Raw genomic sequence first — 23,151 nt, 5'->3', positions numbered from 1 at the left:
CTGTTTTGGCGCAAAGTCAACCTGGATGGACCATGGCCATGCTCCACAGCAAGTGAGCTGGGGCAGTGGGCAGGTGATGGGGCTCCTGCAGATCCTCTCAGTAAGCACAGGGCACATGTACTGTGTGTGGGGTGGGTTAGGGGTTAAGAGATGGGGAGGTACGGTAAAGGTAAGAGAAGGCACATTCAGGAGTTTGGGACTTGTACCATTTCAAGTAGGACATACAGGGGACTTATCTGAAAGCTGGTCTGCCTTGATGTTTATCATCATTTGCTATGCCTCTTGTCCTTCACTTTAGCTCATCTTCTAGTTCTTGATATCATGGCAGGCCTGGTTTAGAGCTTGCTCTGGTTGGGGTACAGGCAACACTGAAGGAAAGAGGCGAGTTTCAAGAGAGCTTCTTCCACTTTGTGTCAACTGCAACTATTTGCTATTTGGACTATGCCAGGCACTGTACATACCTTAAAAGGGACGCTTCCCAGTTAAGCAGTTTATAAACCAAACATGTTTGTGTTTACAATGCTTTTCTTGTTCATTGGATTACATAGTGTTAGACCTTGGTGAGTTTTGTCATCTTTAGTAATGGTTGTTTTATCTTTTCCCTCCCTTTTTCCCAGGGGGATACCTTACACTTTCACTTCAGGGAATAGAGGAAGACTGACATAAGGTACACACAACTCTAGGGCATGTGGAAACATGCCCTTCTAAATGAACATTTATCTGACAAAGTGAAAAAAAATCCAAACCAGTAACCACCAAACCAAACCAAACCAAACCAAACCAAACCAAACCAAACCACCTTGGATTGGGAAAATAATCTTCTCATGTCAATCATTATTTATCTGAATGTAAACAAATTACTGATCTAAGTGCTTTTTAAAAGTACATTTGAACTCCATAATATATTTAATGTATATGGTAATTCATGGCAAAAACTAAGGACAGGCAGTACCAGAGGGAAAGGTACAAAATGAGCTCATCACATGTATAAAAGTACCGAACATCTGTTATTTGTTTAGTAATATAATTTAAATAAACCTACAAGAAAATAAATGATCCTACTCCAAGACACTCAAATTGTGGCTACACAAAGTTATATGTGCTATTCCTGCAGAGGTAGAAATTTTATTCTGAGAGATCAAGGAGACTGGACACCGAGGCAAAAATGGAAATACTACGTTCAGACTGCTGCTTGAGATTTTCATCAAATGCTGAAGTTATTCCAGATGAAACCAAAACTAGTTCCAGTGAAATAAAGAAAATTCTACAATTGCAACCAGGAGATTCTTTCAGATGTTCCCTAGTAAAAGCAGTCAAGACAGCAATAAAACCAAGCTTCTTGTTAGTAAGAGCAGTACTCATCATCTCAACTTTTAGACAGAAGTGATAATAAAAAGTCAGACCAGGAAGTCTCAGCTGTACCTTGTCGACGTCGACTGTTGAGTTTCCTAAAGCAGGTACCCTCCACAAGTCGATTAAGACGTTGTTGCTTGATCAGTTCTAAGATCTCAGGCTGAATCTTCTCTTTTAGTTCCCTTGGGAGGAAAGAAAATAGGCACTTTTGAGATTGAATCAAAATCTTTCCTCTAAGATTGAGAGTCTCACAAGATGTTTCTGTCCAAAGGAGACAACAGTGAGAGGCATGCCCAGGTCAGAATCTAGCCTGCTCCAGAAAAAAAAAAAAAAAAAAAAAAAAGTTATCTTATAGCAAGGCATGGGAATCAGGGTATCTCTGTTCTAGACATCTCCCCACTACAGCATCAGTGTATGACTCAGACAAGTAACTTACTTGTTTCTCAGTTTATGCATCTAAAAATAACACTTCCTATAAAGCATCAACAAGCTTTCTCTGCAGCAAATAATGCTCTTTCATTGCAGGAACATTGTGAAGCTTATTTGAGGGTCTGTCACCTTTTGTTGCACAATCTTCTGCTAGTATACTTTACTAGCATTTAGGACAACACAAGAAGGCTAAAACACACTTTGAAATAGCAAGAAAAAACAGCAATGAGCAATGCCAATGAGCCAAAACCATTACCAGGTCTATATGATTCTTATTGATCCTATGCAGTTCAATTAATTCATTTCTAGCAGAATTGGGTGGAAGAGTAACCCATGATGGGGACTGCTCAAAGATCAAGTTTTACCCTTGCCTGGGAGTGCAGAAACCTGCAGTGCATTTAGAAATGTTATTATATATCCTTTAGGAAATCTATTTTCTTCATCCTACTTTGATAAAAGAGTTAAAAGTGTCAAGAACTAGGTAGAAAAAATATGCGGGTAATATTTAAAGCTTGAGTTCATATACCATCACATGGATTCAGAGGTGTCTGAATTCATCAGTTATATCCTCACTTAGATTCATTAAGAATACATAAAAGACAAGTTGAAACATCAACTTGACAGTAAGCCTGGTAAGATTAAAAAAATAACTGAATGTGTAGATGGTTTATAAAATATGAAGTGTGTCAGAACCATAATTTTGCATTGCTGTGCACATTAGGTAATACCAAAAATCATTCTGTCTGGCAGTATGTTCCAGCAGTCATCATCAAACGAAAGCAAAGCTGTGCTATTCCATCGATAAAATAAAAATGTGTCACTTAGGAAGTTTGGTCTCCGCTGATTTCCACATTCACGTGGATCCTGTACTTTTGATCTGCCAACACCCCATTGAAACCACTGGAAGTTCTCTGTTGAGACATCAGGGCTTTAAACAGAAATGCCATCATTCTCCGAAGTATTAACAAAATGGTTGGAGTACCTGATGCATACCCCACAGCGTATTTACAAGCTGGGAAAATATGGCTGGTCAAAAAGCAAGCAAGCATTGTAACTATAGAAACAGGCCACCTTTCAGAAATGTACTCTAATTCCTTTAGGATAATTTCAAACACTATGGTTTTCTTATTGAGAACTAAGGTAGGAAAACACTGAATAGTTAAATACTATGATCAGAACAATTTTGTGCTTGAATAAATGTCTTGCCTTTCAGAGCTGTTGTGCTTCCCCGTTCTTCAGGTAAAAGCTGGGAGCAGGGGCAGAGGAAAACCATGTTAAAACACAGTGCAGATTACTGAACGGTCTAAGCTATAGGCTTTGTCTCTAGCTGGATTGAATTCAAACATTCAAAATTGATAAAAACATCAGTGTGATGTTTAGGTAGTTTAATTTAGAAATTAGATGACTGTCATTAAAGAGGTGTTAAAGATATCATAAGATTATAGTTATAAGACACTACTGAAAAGAAAAAAAGAAAGAATGGGTCATCCAGCACATTAACATCTGGTTATTAAAACCCGGAGTATTCCCTCTTCTGTCCTCTAGAGTCCCATCTGCCCTTTACAAATCAGAAGAAGAGAAGGATTTCTAAAAAAATAAACAGGTAATCTCCTCCGAAGTACTTCAGTGTCTAAGACAGACTTTCCACAGGAGAAAGGAAGGTAGGAAAGAAGGGAAGCCTTTTGCCTCTTTGCTGATGTGCCAGAGCTCCTTTTGCCTCTTTGCTGATCTGCATTGTATTTGTCTTCACAACAGAGAAGCTCAGAGGTAGTACTTTCTTCAGTTTTACAGTCCCCATGCTTGAGCACACAGAGGAACAAAGAGCTAAAGGAAGATCATAAATGCAAATATATTTTTGGAAAAATTTATTTATTCTCCTTCAGATGACATCAACTGAACAGTTTGTGCCTTGTGAAAAGACAGAGAGAACAAACGAGGAAAGTCTAAGGCTTTAAAAATTTGCTGTTAGCTTCCTCCTGTGTTCTGTGATGTAAGAATGACAAAAGTCAGTGGGCTGATATGACAGAAGGGTTGAGGGAACTACAGAGTAATATATGATCAGTAATTTTCTGATCTCACTGGTCTCAGCACTATAGGCAAAATCCTGCCATCAGTTACATGCTTTTAAAATAACAGACCTGTCTTCAAATCTGAAAACTATTGGATTATTTTTTTTAATTATTCAGATGAAACTAGCTCTTCTTCGGTACTAGTTCAAACCAGCAAATTTCCATATGGACAACAGAACTTTATCCAGTATTAAACCATCCCTATTTCCACATAATGTGTCAAGGAGATCTCTGATTCTCTACAGGCCAATAGGATTCCTTCCTAGGCACCTTCTTCCACAGCCATTGCATATAAACCAGTGACTTTTTATAGTTTTGTTGTGCAGTGGTGGTTTGGATGATCAGTAATGATCCCAAGCTCATGAATGCTTTCTGTGCTGTAGGACTTCTTCCTTTCGCTCTGAAAAAATGAGCTCCATGTGAAACAATGATCATATAAAAGAAACAATTACTTGTTGAAAAAAAAAAATGTTGCTGCATTTACAGGGATCTAGAGCAGTACTTTCCAACTTACATTCAAGTCCAACTTAACTGAAACTTCCCTCATCCAGCAGCTTGAAAACTCAGAACATCAGTACTTCATACAAAGAACAACAAAAGAAAGACTTTTATCATGTTAAAGGCAGGAAAAAACATCATCTGACTGCCATACACTCAAGCAGAATTAAACAAGGCCCACTGACTTTACATTCAGCTGTGCACAATCTCTTTTAGCATACCTGTAAGGCTTTAAAATATACAGCACAGCCACGATTGCTCTCTTCACTCACGGTCTCTTTTCCTAGAATGGGACCATGATTCTGTACTTCTATCAGTCATGTCATCTGTGCAATTTGAGAGAGTTCAGTACACGGAATCAAATCAAATGGGAAAATGAAAGAACCGTTTCTTTTCACTGTCAAGAATAAGTGATCATGGATGCAATCAAAATGCAAATGCATACAGCCAAATCTCTGCAAATGCAGTTGTGATTGCTTAAACACCTTATCAATTTAGTTAGCCTCTATAGCCTTTAGGCTTAGCCTTTGTCCAGAATCTGAAATGAGTCCTCTGGTAACATTTCATTTGCTTTTAACTATTTGAGTTAGCTGTTTCATTCATTCCATGATAAGGAAGGAAATTCTGCACTGTGGCAGCAACTAACCAGAGCAATACTGCAAATAAAGAGCTTGCAGAGGGCACTAGCAAGTTTAGCAGCTAGGCAATGCTGCACAAGAATATAAATAGCTGACCTGTATCATAGTTAAACAGTTGACTCATAGGGGAGGAAGCAAGGAAAACGAGAAGCTTTGGTGACAAGCTTAGCACTACTGAGTAGCTTGGAACCACTAAACATTGCAGGGGAATGGCAGGGGATTTCTGAGTGGTGTAATGATGCAAAACTGACTGGAACCATTTGTAACTGTTTAATTGATGCATTACTATGAGTGACATCAGTTCTAATTGGGCATTAGGTCCTATCTTCTAATACATTGAAAACATAAAAGAAGCATTCTCCCTTTGATCCACATTGGTATGATTAAAATTTAAGTGTGTAATTCCACTTAGTTTATGCTTCCGCTGTTGCCCGACTGCCCTTGGATGAATGTGTCCCTGGAGCTCATACTTAGATATATCTATATCCTTTAGAAACAAATCAAAATGAGCATCTTGCATCTGAATTCTCAAATTCCCTAGTCCAAATCCTTCTGTACTGCTTTGCCTTGTAAAGGAGATTTGGAAAATCATGAGCCATTATACTTCAAACACAGTCAAGATTTCATGACATTTCAACTGATGCTTCTGGAATCCTCACTATTTCTCTGCTGATCTCAAAAGGTTCCTGCTATTCTCAGCACATCCTTTGTGCACTGCGGAGTCTGAACCTGTCCTGTGCCATTTGTTCAGCCATGAGCCTTGGTCCAGAGCCAAGTACAGCCTCCATTTTTGATATAACAGAACAAAGGATATTCTGAGCAGCAGGCAGGAGCTGTGGTGGTGATATTAGCATTTGATTCTTCGCAGTAAACAACAGAGAAATGAGAATCCCATTGTCTTTCAGCCAGAATTGATGTTATCATTTACAAATAAATAACAGCTTTTCATTAACACCAAAGATAATGCTATCAATAAAGACAGTAATACGTAACCCCACTCTTCTAGAGTCAGTCCTCTTGTTCTTAACATCTTGTCTGGCTCAGAGAAATGGCATCTACAATTTTTAAAGGCCTTTGGAGAGAAGACAAAGTTTTAAAAAATACAAATGAAAAAAGTCATTCCTGACAACAATATCATAAAAAGGCTCATAAACACAATCATACAAAGCCAGGAAATGTCAGAGCATTGTTTTTTACAAGTAAGACAGGTGAGACCCTATAGGGATTTGATAAATCTGGTTTAACTGAACTCAAAGAAAAAGTTGGGAGTCCCAGCAGAAGAAAACACACACACATTGTGCAGATAGATGCTGCACTACTGCTTTTGAGCACAGCTCCCTGGACAGCTTTCTCACTTCAGTTTCCCCTGAAGAGCTGACAAACATCATTCACATGTGTTAATATTTCCATGCAAAAATAGGTTAGGAGAGAAGACAGTACTTACAGAATTGGACGAGACTGGAAATCTTCCTGGTTCATTCTTTCAGACTGACGTATTTTCAGTATTTCTGTGTAACTGAGATTCTGAAGCTTGCTCTTGAACTGATCCAGTGAGCTAGGCTTGGTAGTGAGTGCTCTCATTATCTGTTCTTTTACTACCTGCATTACCTGTGGATGACAAAGAAGAGAAAAGAAAACCTGTGTTAACACCTTCTGTGTTTTTGTCTCAAATATTATTGTGTGTCAGACTAAGGTTTCCAGGTTGTATTGGGTTTATGGGCATCTGTAGAGAAGTTCCCCTGTGGCCTGTGGAGAGGCCCCTGGTGGAGCAGGCTGTCCCCCTGCAGCCCATGGGTCCCACATGGAGCAGATCTCCATGCTGCAGCCCCCCCATGGGTGGAGGAGCCCCTGGTGGAGCAGGTGGATGTGGCCTGGAAGAGGCTGCAGCCCATGGAGAGCCCCCGCAGGAGCACGCCCCAGGCTGGAGCTGCAGCCCGTGGAGAGGAGCCCACGCAGGAGCAGGGGGGCTGGGAGGAGCTGCCCACCCGTGGGGGACCCGTGCTGGAGCAGTTTGCTCCTGGGGGATGGATGGACCCCGTGGGATGGAGCCATGTGGGAGCAGTGCTTGAAGAGCTGCTGCCTGTGGGCAGCCCCCGCAAGTTCAGCTGGGGAAGGACGGCATCCTGTGGGAGGGACCCCACGGGGAGCAGGGGCAGAGAGGGACCGTGAGGGAGAGGCAGAGAGGAAGCATCAGGGACTGTCTGCAGATCCCATTTCTTGTGCTGTTCGGGGGGAGGAGGTGGAAGAATTGAGATTGAAGTTGAGCCTTGGAAGAAGGAGGGGTGGAAGGAAGGTGGTTTTAGTTTTTTGTTTGGTTAGTTGGTTGTTTTTATTTTGGTTCTCACTGCCCTACTCTAATTGCCGTAAATTAAATTAATCTTCCCCAAGTTGAGTTTGTTCTGACTGTGACTGCAATGGGTGAGCGATCTCCGTGTCCTTATCTTAGCCCATGAGCTGCTTCATTGTTTTTTCTCCTCCTTGTCTTGCTGAGGAGGGGGAGTGAGAGAGCAGCTTGGTTGGCACCTGGCGGCCAGCTGAGTCCAGCCCACCACCTAGGTACAGAAGATTAGTATTATCTGGTCTCAAGTCAATTTCTCAGTAGCATAACCAGAAAATTAGCCAACTTCTGGCAGGGCAACACAGCTTACAGCAAAAGCCCATCTGCTCTGTAACAAGAAAACTATTATTTATCACTTCACAGTCTCCCCACAGCTGAACTCTGATCGCCAGTTACAGGACTGTAAATCCCACTCGGTCTGTGGCTCGTGTGCTCATGGCAGCAGTAGCGTGGCTCTCTTGGATTCTGAGCTGAGATGATAGCCCTGTCATGTTGGAGACAGGCACGCATACAACAATGTACTTGTAACAGCATAAAAAAGCTGTGAAGTCCTAAGTTGCTGAGAGCGCAGATGAACATCCTGATTTCTGCCAGCTTAACCCAGGTGATGTGTACCAGCCAGTAGATACTGCAGAGAGTTTTTTCAGGTCTTACAACTCTCCTACTAGGCCTTACAGGTGTTCTCCTGACTAAAGGGCAGTAATGATAAGCCACAAACTGTGATCTGTTGTTTCCCTCATTACTGTCATGGTGAAAGGAGGGAGGGTCTGGCCATGTGACTGTCCTTGTGATCATTATTACTTGCTATCCAAGCACTTCCAGTTCTCTCTCCCTGTTCTGCCTTGTGGCTAAGTTGCTTCAGTCCTCAGCAAGTTTATCATGAATCTCCATGGTCTCTCAGATGGAGAGAGATCGGTGTGTCCAGTTCTAGGCTCCCCAGCACAAGAGAAAGACGGACATATTGGGGAGAGTCCAGCAAAGGGCCACCAAGATGATGAACGAACTGGAGCATCTCTCCAATGTGGAAAGGCTGTGAGAGTTAGGACTGTTCAGCTCAGAGAAGAGAAAATTCAGGAAGATCTCAGAGTATATAAATATCTGATGGGAGGGTGCAAAGAGGAGGGAGACAGGCTCTTTTCAGTAGTGTCCAGTGAAAGGACAAGAAGGGAGCACAAACTGAAACACAGGAGGCTCCTTCTGAACATCAGGAAACACTTTTTCACAGGCTGCCCAGAGAGGTTGTAGAGTCTCCCTCCTTGAAACTACCCCAAAGCCACATGGTCCTGGGCATGCAGCTCTAGGTGGCCCTGCTTCAGCGGGGGGGTTGGACCAGCTGACCTCCAGAGGTCCCTTCCAACCTCAACCTTTTGGTAATCCTGTGAGAGCTCTACACTGCAGGCACATTACTATCATATACAGTGAAGGAAAGAGAAGTTGATTAGTCAGGAGAGAGAGAGAAATTTGCCAGGGATATTACAGGATTGTTTTTGAAGTAATGCCATAAACAATGCAAACCAAAAATGAGAATGAAGGATGTCTGGGCAACAGCCATCAATCTGCATAATAATTATTTTATCAGAGAAAACTGCTGAGACACAGTTAACTAAGAGGAATTACTTGGCTTTAGTTCAAATAATTACATATCAGAGATTACCGTCTCTCTCTCCAAATTCCAGATTCATTTCTTTGGTGCTGGTGCAAATCACACACCTTGAAACACTTATCCGACGCTGTGCTAAAGTTTGCTGAAAACACGGTGTCAGTTTCAGAAAGGCCTATTCCACCCAAATCCAACATCTAGAAAGCAGTACAAAATGGCAACCACTGCCATGGTATGAAAGCAGACGTGACAGAAATTAACAGCTACACAGAGGCCAAGATCTTTTTCTTCTCCATTCATTTTCCTTTGTTCTTCCACCTTCATCGTGTATCTTAAAACAGAAGCTTAGGCCCTTAGAGGTTCCCTAATCATTCTGGAAACTTAACATATGAATATTCCATTGGTTCACACGCAGTCTTAGTCTTGTAACTGTCATTGCCTTTGCTATGTTTTTTATTTTTTGCTTCCTGAGAAGTAAATTATGTCCTAGATGTGATCTAAACACTCTTTTTAGCTGTGGCCACCAACTGAAAGCAAGCAATTAAAAAATGGAAGACAGTCTCCTTCCTTACTACAGGGGCAACATCCATTCCAGAGATCTACTTCAAGAAGAGAAAGATATTTCTCAGAAAGCTGTTGGCCCAACTGGAAAGCAAATGCCTTCACCACATTTCCATGCATCCTTGCAATTAAGATGCTACTACAGTAAATCTTGGAAATCGGGCCCAGACAAAGCAGAGATCCTCTCAGTCCACTCTTACAAATCTAGTAGGTACATTGCTGTGTGTTTGAGCAAGTTTAAAACTTGGTTTGATGGTAAAAAAACAACTTTGAGTTCTATACTCTTCAGCTATGCACTGTGCCTTTTATAATAGAGAAATATCTGTTTTCAGATGGTGGCCACGCACAGCCAAACGCTTCTGAATAGCTCCTTAGCCTGTGAGAACCTGCTACTTCCCCATCTGAAATATAAACTCCTCTTGACTGCCACCTGATTGCTTAGAGGTAGTAATGCCTCCTTGACTACATTACAGTGCTCACCAGATCATAGCAATCTAAGTAATAAACATGCTGTCACACCTCAGAAACTACAAACAGCAAGGCCAAGCAAACATAACACCTGAATGTTGATGAATTGCTACCCCATCCAATGAGATTGGTGACATTCTCCTAGTGGTATCACTGGGTCTTGTTTTAATACCCAAAGGGCTTAGGAAACACAACGAAAGAAACAACCTTAAAGGAATAGTGGAGAAAACTTAAGCAGACAACCTTAGCAATAAGCTGGATGTTTAAAATTATCTTCTCTCCTGCTCTTTCTGCCTTCTTGGCAATGACTACTAATTGCTGCTAATTAATTTTAATTTATATTTTATATAGTTATACATTATTAATTGCAATTAATTACAATTATTAGCAACCATACTGGTACTATGAAGGGAAAAGAGGGGAGAGACTGGAAACCAAGCTTTCCTATTGAGAACACAGTACCTCCTAATACTAATGTCCAAGCTTCCAGCGAACTGTGCTTAACTTTTCACTGTCACAGAGAGTATAACATTCAACTGCTGGCTTCACTTCCACTTTCTCAGGCCTGCTGAGAAGTTGCACCAGACAAGTTTACTACATGTGGTTTTATACTCAGGCTGCAGTCATCAATTCTGTACTATCATGCAAAAAAAAAAAAAAAAAAAAAAGTGCAGAAATTCAGACATTTAATTCAGACACTTACATCCCACTGCTCATGGAATCAAACTCTCTGACTGCTAGAAAGCAACAAATTATTGCCATTTCAAACAAATAGGCAGAGTATAACTGCTAAACTAAGCATACTACACTGCTGTGCTAACTACTACCACCATACTGCCCTGGTTTTTTAGCACTAAACCAGAGCTGCGAGCAAACATAGTCCTGTAATCAGGGCTACGGATGCTCTCAGTTATGCTTAGCTGCAAAATCTTGTACAGACCCTTGTCTCCTTTCTCTGGTACTCTGTGTTGTGGTTAACATGCAAACCATGCAAATTCCTCTTCTTCACTATGATCTGGAAAGTTATTCTCAGGGTATCATCAAAGAGCTACTTTGTTTATTGGCTCCCCTTCTCCCCAGACAGAAGGAAGGAAGTGTATACCCCAGGCCCAGCGCATAACGGGGTGATCAATTGCCTTGTAATGTTTATAGCCAACAATATTTAACTAGCTGGCCAAAATGGCAAAGCTGTTGGTTGCAGTGAGTCTCCTGAGTATTTGGGAACCACTGCCAAGATCCTCTAATCTGTATGAATAATTTCTAAAGCTGAGTTGCCAGCCCTTGATTACTGCTGTATGAAAGACAGCATCAACCCTTCCTCCGTGTGTATCTGACCTTACAATGAAATTAAAGGTGTGCTCTACTCAGTGTAATTACACATAAACACTGTAGACAGTTCATTTAATTACATTACACTTTGCTTCTCTTACTGAGAGATCTGATGACCTTTTGTGTGGTATGAGAATCCCAAGCTCTGCATTATGACTAAGACAGGTAAATTCACTGAAGACAGTAAGAGAAAGACAGTAGAGGGAAAAACAAAAAAAAAAAAACAAAAAAAAAAAACCTTTGAACATTGTCAGCCTTTTGTGTCCATCTAATCTGCCTTTCATTTCTCTGGCTGACATCACCATAACATTGAACTATGCATCTTTTTTGTTAAACTGTTTTTGTCTAGCTTTGTATTTTGCTTATTTGACCTAATCTGTCATATCACATTCTGATTATTTTGCCTCTCCAGCACTTCCTCCTCTTTTGTTCTTTCTTCTCACTCTGTCTCTTGCCACAAGGACTTTTATCTATGCAAATAAAGCTCATGCCTTTAAGGATTGTGGAGAAGTCTGAACACATAGGCTGTACAATGAGGAAACAAAATAAAAAGTGAGAAGGCATCAATGTCAAGAAGAGGAAGTTGTCAGAGCCTGACACCCAACTATACTGCAACCTTTTCACTGACTACATTTCAGCAACTTGTCTGCAACTATAAGCAGCACAAAATGCCACCTCTCTATTCTGCTATACCATGACATACCATACCAGTGCAAAAGCTTGTCCTTAGCATGACCTAAGAAGACTGGCTGCCATCTAAGACATCCTACCACTACCTGCAAAGCTTCTGGAAATTTAAGCCTGAGCTTTCCACTCAGAAGAAATCCTCTTTCTACAAACTTGCAGCACCAATCTTCTCAGAAATCACCCCCAGAACATCCCAGAAAGCTGCAGATTCACAACAATCCACCTGCAGAACAAGAGGTAGAAGATGAACGCTTCTTATTACTTCCCCACAACATCACTGCTTCTTTTGAATTAGCATGCCTTTTCACATGTTATGCCCCTCTCACAGGCCACTCAAGAAAGATGCAAAGACTGTCACAGAAGCACTGTGTTGCACTTTTACTGCCTTGGGGCATGTGTTACACTGATTGCTGCTTGGTAGTGTACTCAGTCAGGTATGTGCGTCTGTTGGTATGTTCTGCTAAATTACTGCCATTAATCTGACAATCTACCTTCCTTTTGCATGGTCAAGACTCAGATTTAAGTCACAAGTCCAACAATGATGTACTGGGTTTGGTGCTTTCGTAATTTGGCTCAGAATTAGCAAGTTCTGCAAAGTGTGATTCCTGTCTCTTTGCAGCGTATGATAAAAGACAACTCACTGGACAGTGCTATATCCAGAGACACCCCCCTTCTGCAACCAGACTGGAAGAATCTGAGATGTGAGACATTTTAAGGCTGCATTCATTGGCTTTTACATGTGACCACTTAAAAAAAAATCAACAAGACAACAGCCAGAAAACTAGTGGGACGACCTGTCTTTGCAATTCATACCTTGCTTCCTTCCTATCTAAATGTTCCTGAAAAGAAACAGCTCCATTTGTACAATGTAAAAAAAGGAAGAAGAAAATATGATACGGTTATTGAGATCCAGCTCGATCATTTTAGTCACAAAGGGATTTCCTTCAGTTAAATCAACAGTGCAGGCAAAAAATAAGGTTGTAGAATGAAATGGCCAAATCATTCTTAATGAACAGTGCTTACTGACAAAGGAGGCCATAAAGAAAATCTAATTCTGAAGGGAAAGGAAATGACTTCAGTTTACAAGCAACCTGTCAACCACTTTAATGAAAACTTTACATATTTAAAGTGTGCTCCATGTAATTCAAGACAATTTTTTAGGCTATTCCAACAGAAGAATTGTCTTAACTAGATCAATGGTTATATTTCCAGACTACTCAGAAGAGTAATCCTGAGAGACTTCAAGGTCCTTGTAAGAAAATGTAATGCTATTCTTTGTTTTCCTGTCTCCACATATTGCAATCTGTGACTTCACTACACTAGTACATTGGTCACAGCCTGCAGCAAGCTTTCACTCCGCATTATTTTAGTATATTAATCCAAACATGCCATCCTACACAAGTAAATTTAAGCTCAGTGTTGGTACAATCTAAACATTGATAAGAGACACCAAAATCACAGATCATTTGTTCTATTACAGTCTGCATGCTTTGGAATTATAAAAAACTAACAAAACAAACAAACAAACAATCCTGAACCTAAAGCAACAACAGTAACAAAAAATAGTTTTCAATCTTCTTAACTATTGCAGCATACAAGGACAGTAGCTGGAGCAAATGATAAAGAGGCAACTCTAAGCCAGCTACATGCATACAATGACAGGAATAATTAAGTTGATTCATTTTCAGGCAGTGGGATGAGGAAGCGGCTGTCAGAAGATTTAGCAGGTATAAGCTCTGATACATTTTTATCTCTTCATTTTCTGCAGAATTTAAAATCCATTGTGCAAAAAACCAAATTGTTGGGGTTTTGGCTTTCCTTTCTTTCCTTTCATTTGTGAGTACACTTTTCTAGTATGAACCAAAACATTTTTCTGTCTACAGGAAAGAAACTTGAAACAATGCAATGGTTTTGATCAAGCTGAGAAGCCTGTTTCCATGTGGTATCACTATCATTATTAAGTTCAGCAATGACCATCATTTTACAGGAAAACCTAGTATGATAAAATGAGCATACCCAGCAGATGTGATAATGGAGCTGAGAGGTAGGAGATGTGATAGCTATTCTACACAATTTGTTTAAAAGGCTTATAGCAGGTGCTTGGAAGCTCAGTGCTGTAGTAATAGATTTCTTCAATGTGAAACCTTGTTCATTGCCTCAGAAACCAAAAAATACCTCTCTTCTGATGAGGAAGAGTAAAAAGAATGTGGAGGAGCCTGACCTGGATCCTGAGGTCCAACCCAGATCTTCCTTCCTCAGTGATGAAGGAAGAAAGGCTGAAGCAAAGCCAACACATTTCAGAGTGGTTTTGATTTTTCCAGCTTTTTCTATTCCCTTGACTAATTAATCAGAGATGAGGGAGACCAGGCTGATACCACACCGTTTCTGGGAACTGATAGGCTGAGACTGTCATTAATCAAAGACTACACAAGAGGGGATAGGGGATTCATTACATTCCTCCAGGGGCTCCAGGCTTGTAAGAAGGGAAGAACAACAGCCTCAGGGTCACAAGAACAAGACTGGTGAGCACTCTGAAACATGGTGAGAAATGGGGGCTGAGAACAAGGCAAGGAAGAGGGCAGAGGAGATTGAATATGAAGGAGCTGATGTAAACATGTTCATTCCCTTGGAGAAAAAAAAAAAAAAAAAGGCTAATTCTGCTATTGGATGTGAGCATTTTGTAAAGTTGCACAGCTTCAGTGACAATGGACCACTAATTGCTGCATCCCCAGGATACCCCTCCTCTACAAGAAGAGCCTGTGGTCACAGCTTCACTTGCCACTTTCCGAAGTAGCTCCCAGAATTCTGTTAGTTGCACCGATCATTTTTCCCTTGGGTATCTACATCCTGATAGGGAAGCACTAGGTATCTGGGAGGCCTCCAGTTATTTTTCAATATTAAAATTGATTTGCTCAATTAAAGACAAGAACAAAGGAAGAGGCTTTGGCTGGGAGCAAAAAACAGCTTGAATTTGATTGGGGAAAAAGACAAAAGCCTACCAAAGAAATTCCACTGAAGGGTAATATAAGGCTAGAGGAATGAACAAGAAAATACTTTTAACAATCACTGTTAACAGACAGAAGTAGACAAAGGAAACAGAAAGGCAGCTAGTAAGAAAGATGCTATAAACAAGGAAAAGTGACCAGACCAGAAACAGGGGTTCTAGCAGGGAGTATTAGCATGTGGAGAAAAGCATTTGGGTGATGATTTGCAACAAAATAAATGAAAGGATGGAAAAGTTTGAAGAAGAAAAATGAGAGGGAGAGACTGTGGCTCTGATAGATGTTGCATTTCAGTAGAAAATGAAGACTGAAGGTAAAAGATGAGTTAAAAGGAAATGGGAGAAGAGCAAAAGATGAAGGAAATGATACACTTATTATAATGTCATGGTTCAGAAAGCAGTTCTCTGAAGGAAAACCTTCCTTAAGGACTGGCCTGAGGAAGCTGTGGGCAAAACTGATAGTAATAGAAAGGGAAGGCAACAGTGGTCCTTTACATAGTTGAAATGCAAGTGGATTTAGAATCGTCACCAAAGAGCACATAAACACAGTCCATAAAGTATTCAAACCTTTTGGTAAACGACAATGTCGAAGCTGTCCACTGGCTTCTTGCAGGGTAGAAACCATATCCTAACCTCACGGCTGAGGGTTCAGTTCAAAACAGACCCAACGATGCTTACCTAAACATGCAAGTCAAATACTAAATATTTGGGTTCTATTAGGCTGAAACAGGATTGACTGATAGATAGGAGATATCCTCCCTACACTTAATATTTGCAGAATACTGTTTGCATCAGAAATAAGGAACATGTTTATTTCCTTTTTGTGCTTCACACCCTAAAGTAAGCAAAGGAAGAAATGAATGAGTGCTGTGTGACAAAGCTTTTCTGCCCCAGTAAAATGATGTGCAAAGTTAATATGACAGTTTTTGTAAACTTACTTGTCAGTTAATTAAAGTCTTAGGTCACCTAATGTTACATTATTTCCCCCAATGTCTGACAACCTCCTTTGGCAAAATGAAACATGCACAAAATCATTGGTGGTTGGCATTTAATCCAGGGCTTTTCACAGACAAAATGCATTGATCTCCTCAAACAAAATGTTAAGCAAGGGGAGGGGGGAAAATTAGGAGATATTTGTATTCTTAGTCAGATATCAATGTAACAATTAACATGTCAAATAACATGCTTGTGAATTCTAAAGGCAAGTAATATGAATTACCCATGATTGGGAACATACACATGAATATTTTTTCCCTTACAATACATGATTAAATTAAAGGACTTACACTAATTGAAAATTAATATACTTGCAAACAGCTCATTCTACAGAAGGAAAGCAAGGATAAAATTCAAATAGGTAGTTTTTCCCCATAGGAAAGTGTTTAAAAACAAATACCAACAACATACACCAAAAGAACCACCACCAACAACAAAAAAACAACCTGAAGTTTTGGGTATTGATGATGAATGAAAAAAAGACCAAGTGGACTGAAACACAGGAAAAGCTGGGGAGAGAATTTTTTAAAAAGGGATCAGAAGAAGCTAGAAACATTGCTCAGTACATCTGATAAACATGAAAAATTCAGAACAACATGGGTGCAATAGCTCAGGTGGAATATTGACTCCAATATTAGACTGTTGGTGAGCTGGATTGTCTCTAATCGTCTGGGCGAATCGGAGACGCACCAGCTAGCACAAAGCACCAGGCAATATAGTATATTCCCATATATCCTTTTCACAGAAAAGGAAATTTTCCTATGAAAAATGTTAATCTTGACTAAACTCGTTATGCAAAAGCACTGTAGTTTTGACCAGCTTTGCAAATACTTCTGTGGTTCTTCAGCAAGTCTAAAAGTTGGCCCACCACTCAAACTATAAGCACCAAAGTAAGGAATTTCAAAGTACTATCTCGATTTTATCTGTTATTCACATGAACAAAGGAAAAGAAATTGATAGGTAGAAGTCAGAAGCTTCAGCTTTTGTTGTTCTAGGCTTTAGTTAAATGGCATTCACCACTTCAATGATACTTTTTTTGACTTTTCTTTTTTTAAGGGCAACACTTTAAAAGTTTCTGCTGAATAAAACCTATTAGAAGGACTGAAAATGTGTTTTGGGCTTAAATTAGAGAACTACGTTATTCGCGTAGGTTTTCCTGATGAATGTGGCAGCCAATTGTTCAATAAAACCATGTAGGACCATTTAATTCAACCCACTCACGTGCTTGTCCTCCCAGTTATGGTAACTGACTGGGCTAAACACCTAGTAACCATACAAAAAGGCAGTTGTGCAGATTTACTTTTCCTCTGAATGAACTTACATCTCAATATGCACCATAATTTACAACAAATAGACTGTAATAATTTTTAGGTAAACCCTTGTTTTCACATTCATGTCACTGAAGAAAGCAGTGAGCTGTAAAACATGTCTACAGAACCATTTCAAGTGATAGCTGTATTGGTATCAGTAAGTCCAGTCAGTGCCACAAGAATAAAAATAGTTACATGAATTAACTGAATGATTCACAAAAATACATGAAACAATTAAAAGATTAAATGCACCATGACTTGTTAGATGTTAGCTCTAAAAATTATTCTGTAAATTCTGAGCTCACAAATTACTGACTTGACAGATTGTAGTAAGTGCTGTCAGGACTATTACAAACCAAGAGGTCTGCTTGGATCTGACAAACACGTTTTGTCTATATGCTGCGATAAAAAAGGGAAAAAATGTTTTCATTGCCATTTAAAAATGTTCTGAAATTATTATATATATATATTTTAAATTCTGAATTTGTGCAGTCTAGTTCAATGTGATCTTTGCCTTGTGTAGTTATATCATTACTGTACTGCTCACATGAATAACAAGAACAATGCATATTTTTTTCCTCCTTGAGTTATGGCATGTAACCAAGCATATAAAGAATTCAACTAGACTATTCTTAGAAGAAGAAAAAGCACGGATGACATGTTTTGCCATACCTCATTCTAAAAAATGCACTGGAATCGTTTATAGCTTCAGAGACCTGATTTTTGATTGCTGCAAAGGAGCAATCTTTTCTCCCTCAGATCAAAGGAAAGCTTTTGAGATCTATATGCAGCACAGGAAAATAAACTACTCCCCGGGATAGATAACAGTGATTTATCTCACACGTAATACTAACATCAACTGTTTCAAAGCATTCAATCACCTCACCTTGATTACAAAACCAATCCACTAGTTAGGGAAATTAGGAATGGAACAAACCTCTGAGGTTACCCAATCCTTTTCTTCAGGAATGAGATATGCTTCCATGAGCACAGGGCAAGCCCTCTACAGCTATATGTAATCTTAACTAAGAGATACCAATAACCATCAGACCTGTGTGGACTGCTTTCTCTGCCCCAACCCTTTTCAGTATGTGTATCGGAAGCACCTGAAAGTCACACTTTTTTCTTCCAGTGAATACAACATCAATACTACATTCCTATTTTTTTTTCCTCCTGTTCTCTTTACTGGTGTTAAATAAGGAACAAGGAAAATTTTCTCACAGAAAGATTAAGACAAGACTGCAGTATTTGGCTTCATGCCTACTTCCAACTATTGACTGGAAACTACCAACAACATGCACAGAAACACGTATCTCCGGAAACGCATCAATCCTGTCTAGGATGGTAAACAGTGTCTTAAAATAGTGTTAATCTGTAGCTAACTAGTGAGTTATGGATGGAGGAAAACTTACAATCTCAGTGATAAAAGACCCTTTCTCTTGTAACTTGAATGTTATCACTGCACTCCCTTCCATATGATCATAAATCACTGCACTTCTTTCCACACTGTCAGTAATCTACAATTCTAACAAGCCAGCACACTCCTCCTTTCCCACAACTCTAAAGTAAATGTCTATTTACTCTGTTTTTTGGGGCAGGAGCTGTTTTTAGAATTAAATGCAAGATATTTGTTTTCCTTTGAAAGGCTAGAGTCAAATTCTGTGCACTCCAGATTGCAGAAGTCAACAACACCAACAAAAAAAGCCTCATTCTGAAATTCCCCCACTGCCTCATGCACGATTACACAAAGGATTTGCTTCAGTAAATTTGCCTGAGTTGAGAAAGAAGCCAAATGGCAAACATCGACATCATGATAGTACATAGTCCATGGGCACAGGCATAGTGTGTCCAGACACCTGAATCATATTTTGGTAATGAGAAGTCTGGGACTGAGGTGAAGGATACGAGGATGCTATTCCTCTTTTGAATCCTCTGCTGTACTGTGTGAATAAGAGTGCAGCATGTGAGGCAATGAATGCAGAAAGTTCTCTCAAAATCTTATGCTATTTTATCCTACTGGAAGGCAGACAGAAAGGGAGAGAAAATTCCTGTAAGGGAAATTAGTAGAATTGATGCAACCTGTGTTTCTCTGTATGAAGTGCTCATAGAGACAGTAGGATAGAGTCAAGGGGAAACCACTGCATAGTCACAACGTGCAGCGGGTGGGAACAGGCTGGAGGTATGGAGCTTGTAAAGCCAGGGAAAGGTGGTGACGGTGGAACTTGGAAATGACTATGTGAAACACAGTCAAATCCAGAGACTGTTAAGAGCAGACAAGCATCTCTGGCATTTTCTTTAAATAGACTCCTCTTTTATTACCAGGTATTACCGGGTTTTCACTGAGAAAATGAGATTTCAGAGTGTTTTCTGGGCACCTCCAAGTGCCCAGAAGAACGCAAAATGCAGATGTCTGCAGTGTCACTGCCCCACACCTCCACACAGCCAGTTCAGTGAGAGCTGTTTTCCCTTGCAAACCCACTTCTTGTTTTTAGTATTTTCTGTTTAATTCCTGCGTTTTTAGTATTTTCTGTTTAATTCCTGCGGCAGACTGGGTTTTCTCTGGCCTGCCTTTCATTTTCTCTCCCCCCCCCCGCCTCTTTCTAGAGTTACAAGCAGCTCCCAGGATCACACTCAATGAACCCAAATATCCCAGCAGAAGCCACACGCGGAAGCACACGACATTCTGTTGCAGAGGAGAGACAGGCCGGGGAGAGCCTTATAACGGTGCTATTATAGTAGGAGAGAGAAAAACAGCAGCTCCCCACAGCAGCTGTGAACTGGGCGAAATGCCCAGGGGCCCAGCGGTGACAGGGAGTGGGAGCCAGGCTGCTGGTTCCCAGACAGGAGCAAGCCAGGGAGGCAGAAGAGATGGGGGGCACCGGCATGGGGAGGAGATTTACCTCCTGCCACCTCACCTGCCACCAGCACCCACGTCTTCAAATTCGCCTTCTGCATCAGCTTCCTCAGTCTCATCTCTGTTGGGGGAGGACCATGGGTCAGGATACATCTGTGCTGGGCCTCATTTGGTGGGGTTCAGTGATTTACAGGGACACAGAATGCAAGGGAGGTGCTTTGAATAAATTAAATATATATATATATATATAATATTTTATTTATGTTTATATTATATTTATATTGCATTATATATATATATATGTATTTTAATAATCCGTGTCCAGAACTGACTGATCCATGGCTTTTGGCACCCTCTATGCTGCACAGAGGCCCTGCAAGCTTCTTTTGCACATTATCAGTTTCTACCAAGCTACATATGACCTTAGCACAGCTGGTGCTGCAACTCAACAGCCATCACCTACCAGTTTTCTGACAGTTTTCGAAAACTGTCAGAAGGAAATAGAGGGGAAAAAAGCTACCTATTAGAGCTCCTTAAGAAAGAAATAAACTATTCCAATAGAAATCTGGTCTAAGTAGCATCCTGTTAAAAAGAAAAGATGTTTTGAGGTGACAGCACCAAGGTCTTAAGAACAGCAAATTGCTCGTTACCTTGTACATAAACACAAGTCATCAGAAGTGCTGTTTTATACAGACACCTCAATGTAATGCAGGGTAAGATCCAAAGACAGGTAAATATTTCCTGACGAAGACAGAATTCTAGTTTTCTTATTGAGTGTTCACAGTAAATCTACCTACGCACAGCTCTTGATATAGACTCTGGCCTGCACCGCAGCAAGGATGAAAGTGGGGGATCCTTTCGTGGCTGGGCACGATGTAGAAGCCTTTCATTTCCCAAACAACCAGCCACCTGCCCTCCCTGAAGCTGTGCTTTTCATGCATCTTCAATACACTGCTCATAAAGCTCACAAATCCTAAATTTCTGATAACCACATGAAAAATACAGGCAGTAACAACGTCTCTCCAGATTACCAGTTGGCATCACCAACAGAGATAGCAACACAGCAAGTTTGGATTCGAATACTTCCTAATTAGGATGTTAAAAAATACAACCGATGTAACTGCTCGTTCAGAAAACCTCTCTTAGCCCAGGTGCACTGTTTTCTTTTCAAGAAAGTGCCAAGGAGAAAACAAGGCAGCAAATTCCCTAATAGCATATCATCCCCACAGCTCCTGTGAGCTTCCCCAGGCCAGCTTCCCCAGGCAGAGGAAACATCTGCACACCTCAGGCCAGCTTTTCACTGTGTGCAGAGCAGTCCCCAGTGGCTGCAAAGGAAAGATGTGGACATCTAAGAGGGCTTGAAGAAAGGTGAGAAAAGTGCCACCAGCAGGTTTTGCATGAAAGGCAGAGTAAGCATAACTTCACCCACTGAGAGAAAAACAGAACAGCTCGCCATGCACAAGGGGAGTTTTAATCTGTGGGTAATAACATGTAGTTTGTCTGTCAGCAAAAAATCCCTAATTTACACCATTTTAAGGTCTGCTTTCCAGTGCCACATGGTGATTATCAAAAAGAGATAACAGAGACAATGAGATCAAACTGACCGCTGGTGTTACTGTCATCAAGCTGAGTTGAGTAGGAAGTAATTCAACATCTTCAAAATTTAAGCTCTTTGTTCCCCACCTCCTTGCAAAGTAGGATAAAACTTGAGGACAGAGAAGCAGATTAAAGGACTGAAAAGAAGTATTTCTGTCTAGATTGAAACATCTGAGAAAAGCCACTGAACACTGTGCTTAAGAACCTGGCAACTGCCCTGTTGAGAAGTCAATATATTCCAAGAGACAGCGAGTGGTGGCAGAAGAACAATCAATCCACAGGGGCTATTGCAAATTAGCCTTTCTACATGTATGCATAGCTCTAACACATAAGAGCCTTGAATCTGGATTGCTATTGCAATAACATGTTTACCACAGATATAATCAATTAATTTGGATGATTTTTTTTTTCTTTTATCAACCTGCTGTTCACAGAAGTAGTCCAGTAAAATCTATTTTGAGGTGGTTTTGCTAACATGGGATAGTTTTTAAGACACTTAAAACACTTATCTAAAGAAGTTAGATATCTCACTTTGAAATAAAAATATAAAAAAAAATATCATTAACCTCCTCCTCAAAGCACTTTAACAGAAGCCTTATTTACTGTTGGATTTCTGTAATACTGCAGCCCACATATTATTTGTCATTTTCCTCTTTTTGGTTAATTTCTCATTTTAATCCTTTTCCTTATGCTTTTACCTCCAGACCTACTTAAAATATAGAAAACCACAAGCAAGGAATAATCAGTAAAAAGATGGCATCAGGAAAATTTCCTCATTTTAGGACTAGGGCTACTTAGACAATCAGTAACAAATTGACAGTTGTGCATCAGATGTTCTTTTCTCACTGTTGGAGCAGCCATAGAACAGCCTGGAAAAAAAACAGTAAACCCAACAACAATCAGTTTCAAATGGGTCTTACACACCAGTTGTCAAACAGCTGCCAATGACAGCACTTTCATACCTATCTAACAGTAATTGTGGGAAACAGTGAAAAGAGGTGAAACTGAGCAACAAAATCTGCACACAGGTAAGAGGTTTCTTATGGTAGAAAACATCTCCAGAGAGATGAGTTATACCTACCAAACACATCCACAATGCACAAAGCTGTGAAGTTAAAATGCTGCCAACATCCAGTAAGCTTTAGGGAGTGTGGGGCATTTGGGTGTGAGTTCAGACTATGTGCCATATGGGTTTGGGATGACCTCTGGCAGGAAAGTGGCTGCAGCTCTGGGATTAGGGACAGGAGACACAGACCAGGCACATCTCTCACCCCACCAAGAAGCTCCTTCTGCTTCAGCTTCCTGAGGGTGTTCACCATCACCTGCTGCCCCGAACTGAGATGCTGGTGATGAGGAGGGAGCATAAATCAATAGCCAAACACTGCCAAGAAGAAAAAATATCTAAACAGACAGCTTAAAACTCA

The 23,151-nt window shown here is 40.4% G+C and overlaps 1 protein-coding gene across 16 annotated transcripts in view; it reads right to left on the bottom strand.

Moving 5' to 3' along the window:
• Positions 1 to 23,151, bottom strand: part of ELMO1 (engulfment and cell motility 1) — a 310,601-nt gene that overhangs the window by 21,163 nt on the left and 266,287 nt on the right. For 15 of the 16 annotated variants that reach the window (XM_027451441.3, XM_027451440.3, XM_027451439.3 and 12 more), the window contains 2 exons: positions 6,432 to 6,595; positions 1,423 to 1,535 (listed from right to left, as the gene is read on the bottom strand). In XM_027451441.3, the coding sequence (XP_027307242.1) occupies positions 1,423 to 1,535; positions 6,432 to 6,595 (277 nt within the window). Of the gene's footprint in view, positions 1 to 1,422; positions 1,536 to 6,431; positions 6,596 to 6,972; positions 7,118 to 23,151 lie in introns of those variants that run through there. The other variant, XM_072033260.1, reaches the window with a different exon arrangement.

This window comes from Anas platyrhynchos, chromosome 2 (assembly GCF_047663525.1).
Source record: "Anas platyrhynchos isolate ZD024472 breed Pekin duck chromosome 2, IASCAAS_PekinDuck_T2T, whole genome shotgun sequence".
Classification (NCBI taxonomy): Eukaryota; Metazoa; Chordata; class Aves; order Anseriformes; family Anatidae; genus Anas; species Anas platyrhynchos.
This window is presented reverse-complemented; position numbering and strand designations above follow the sequence as displayed.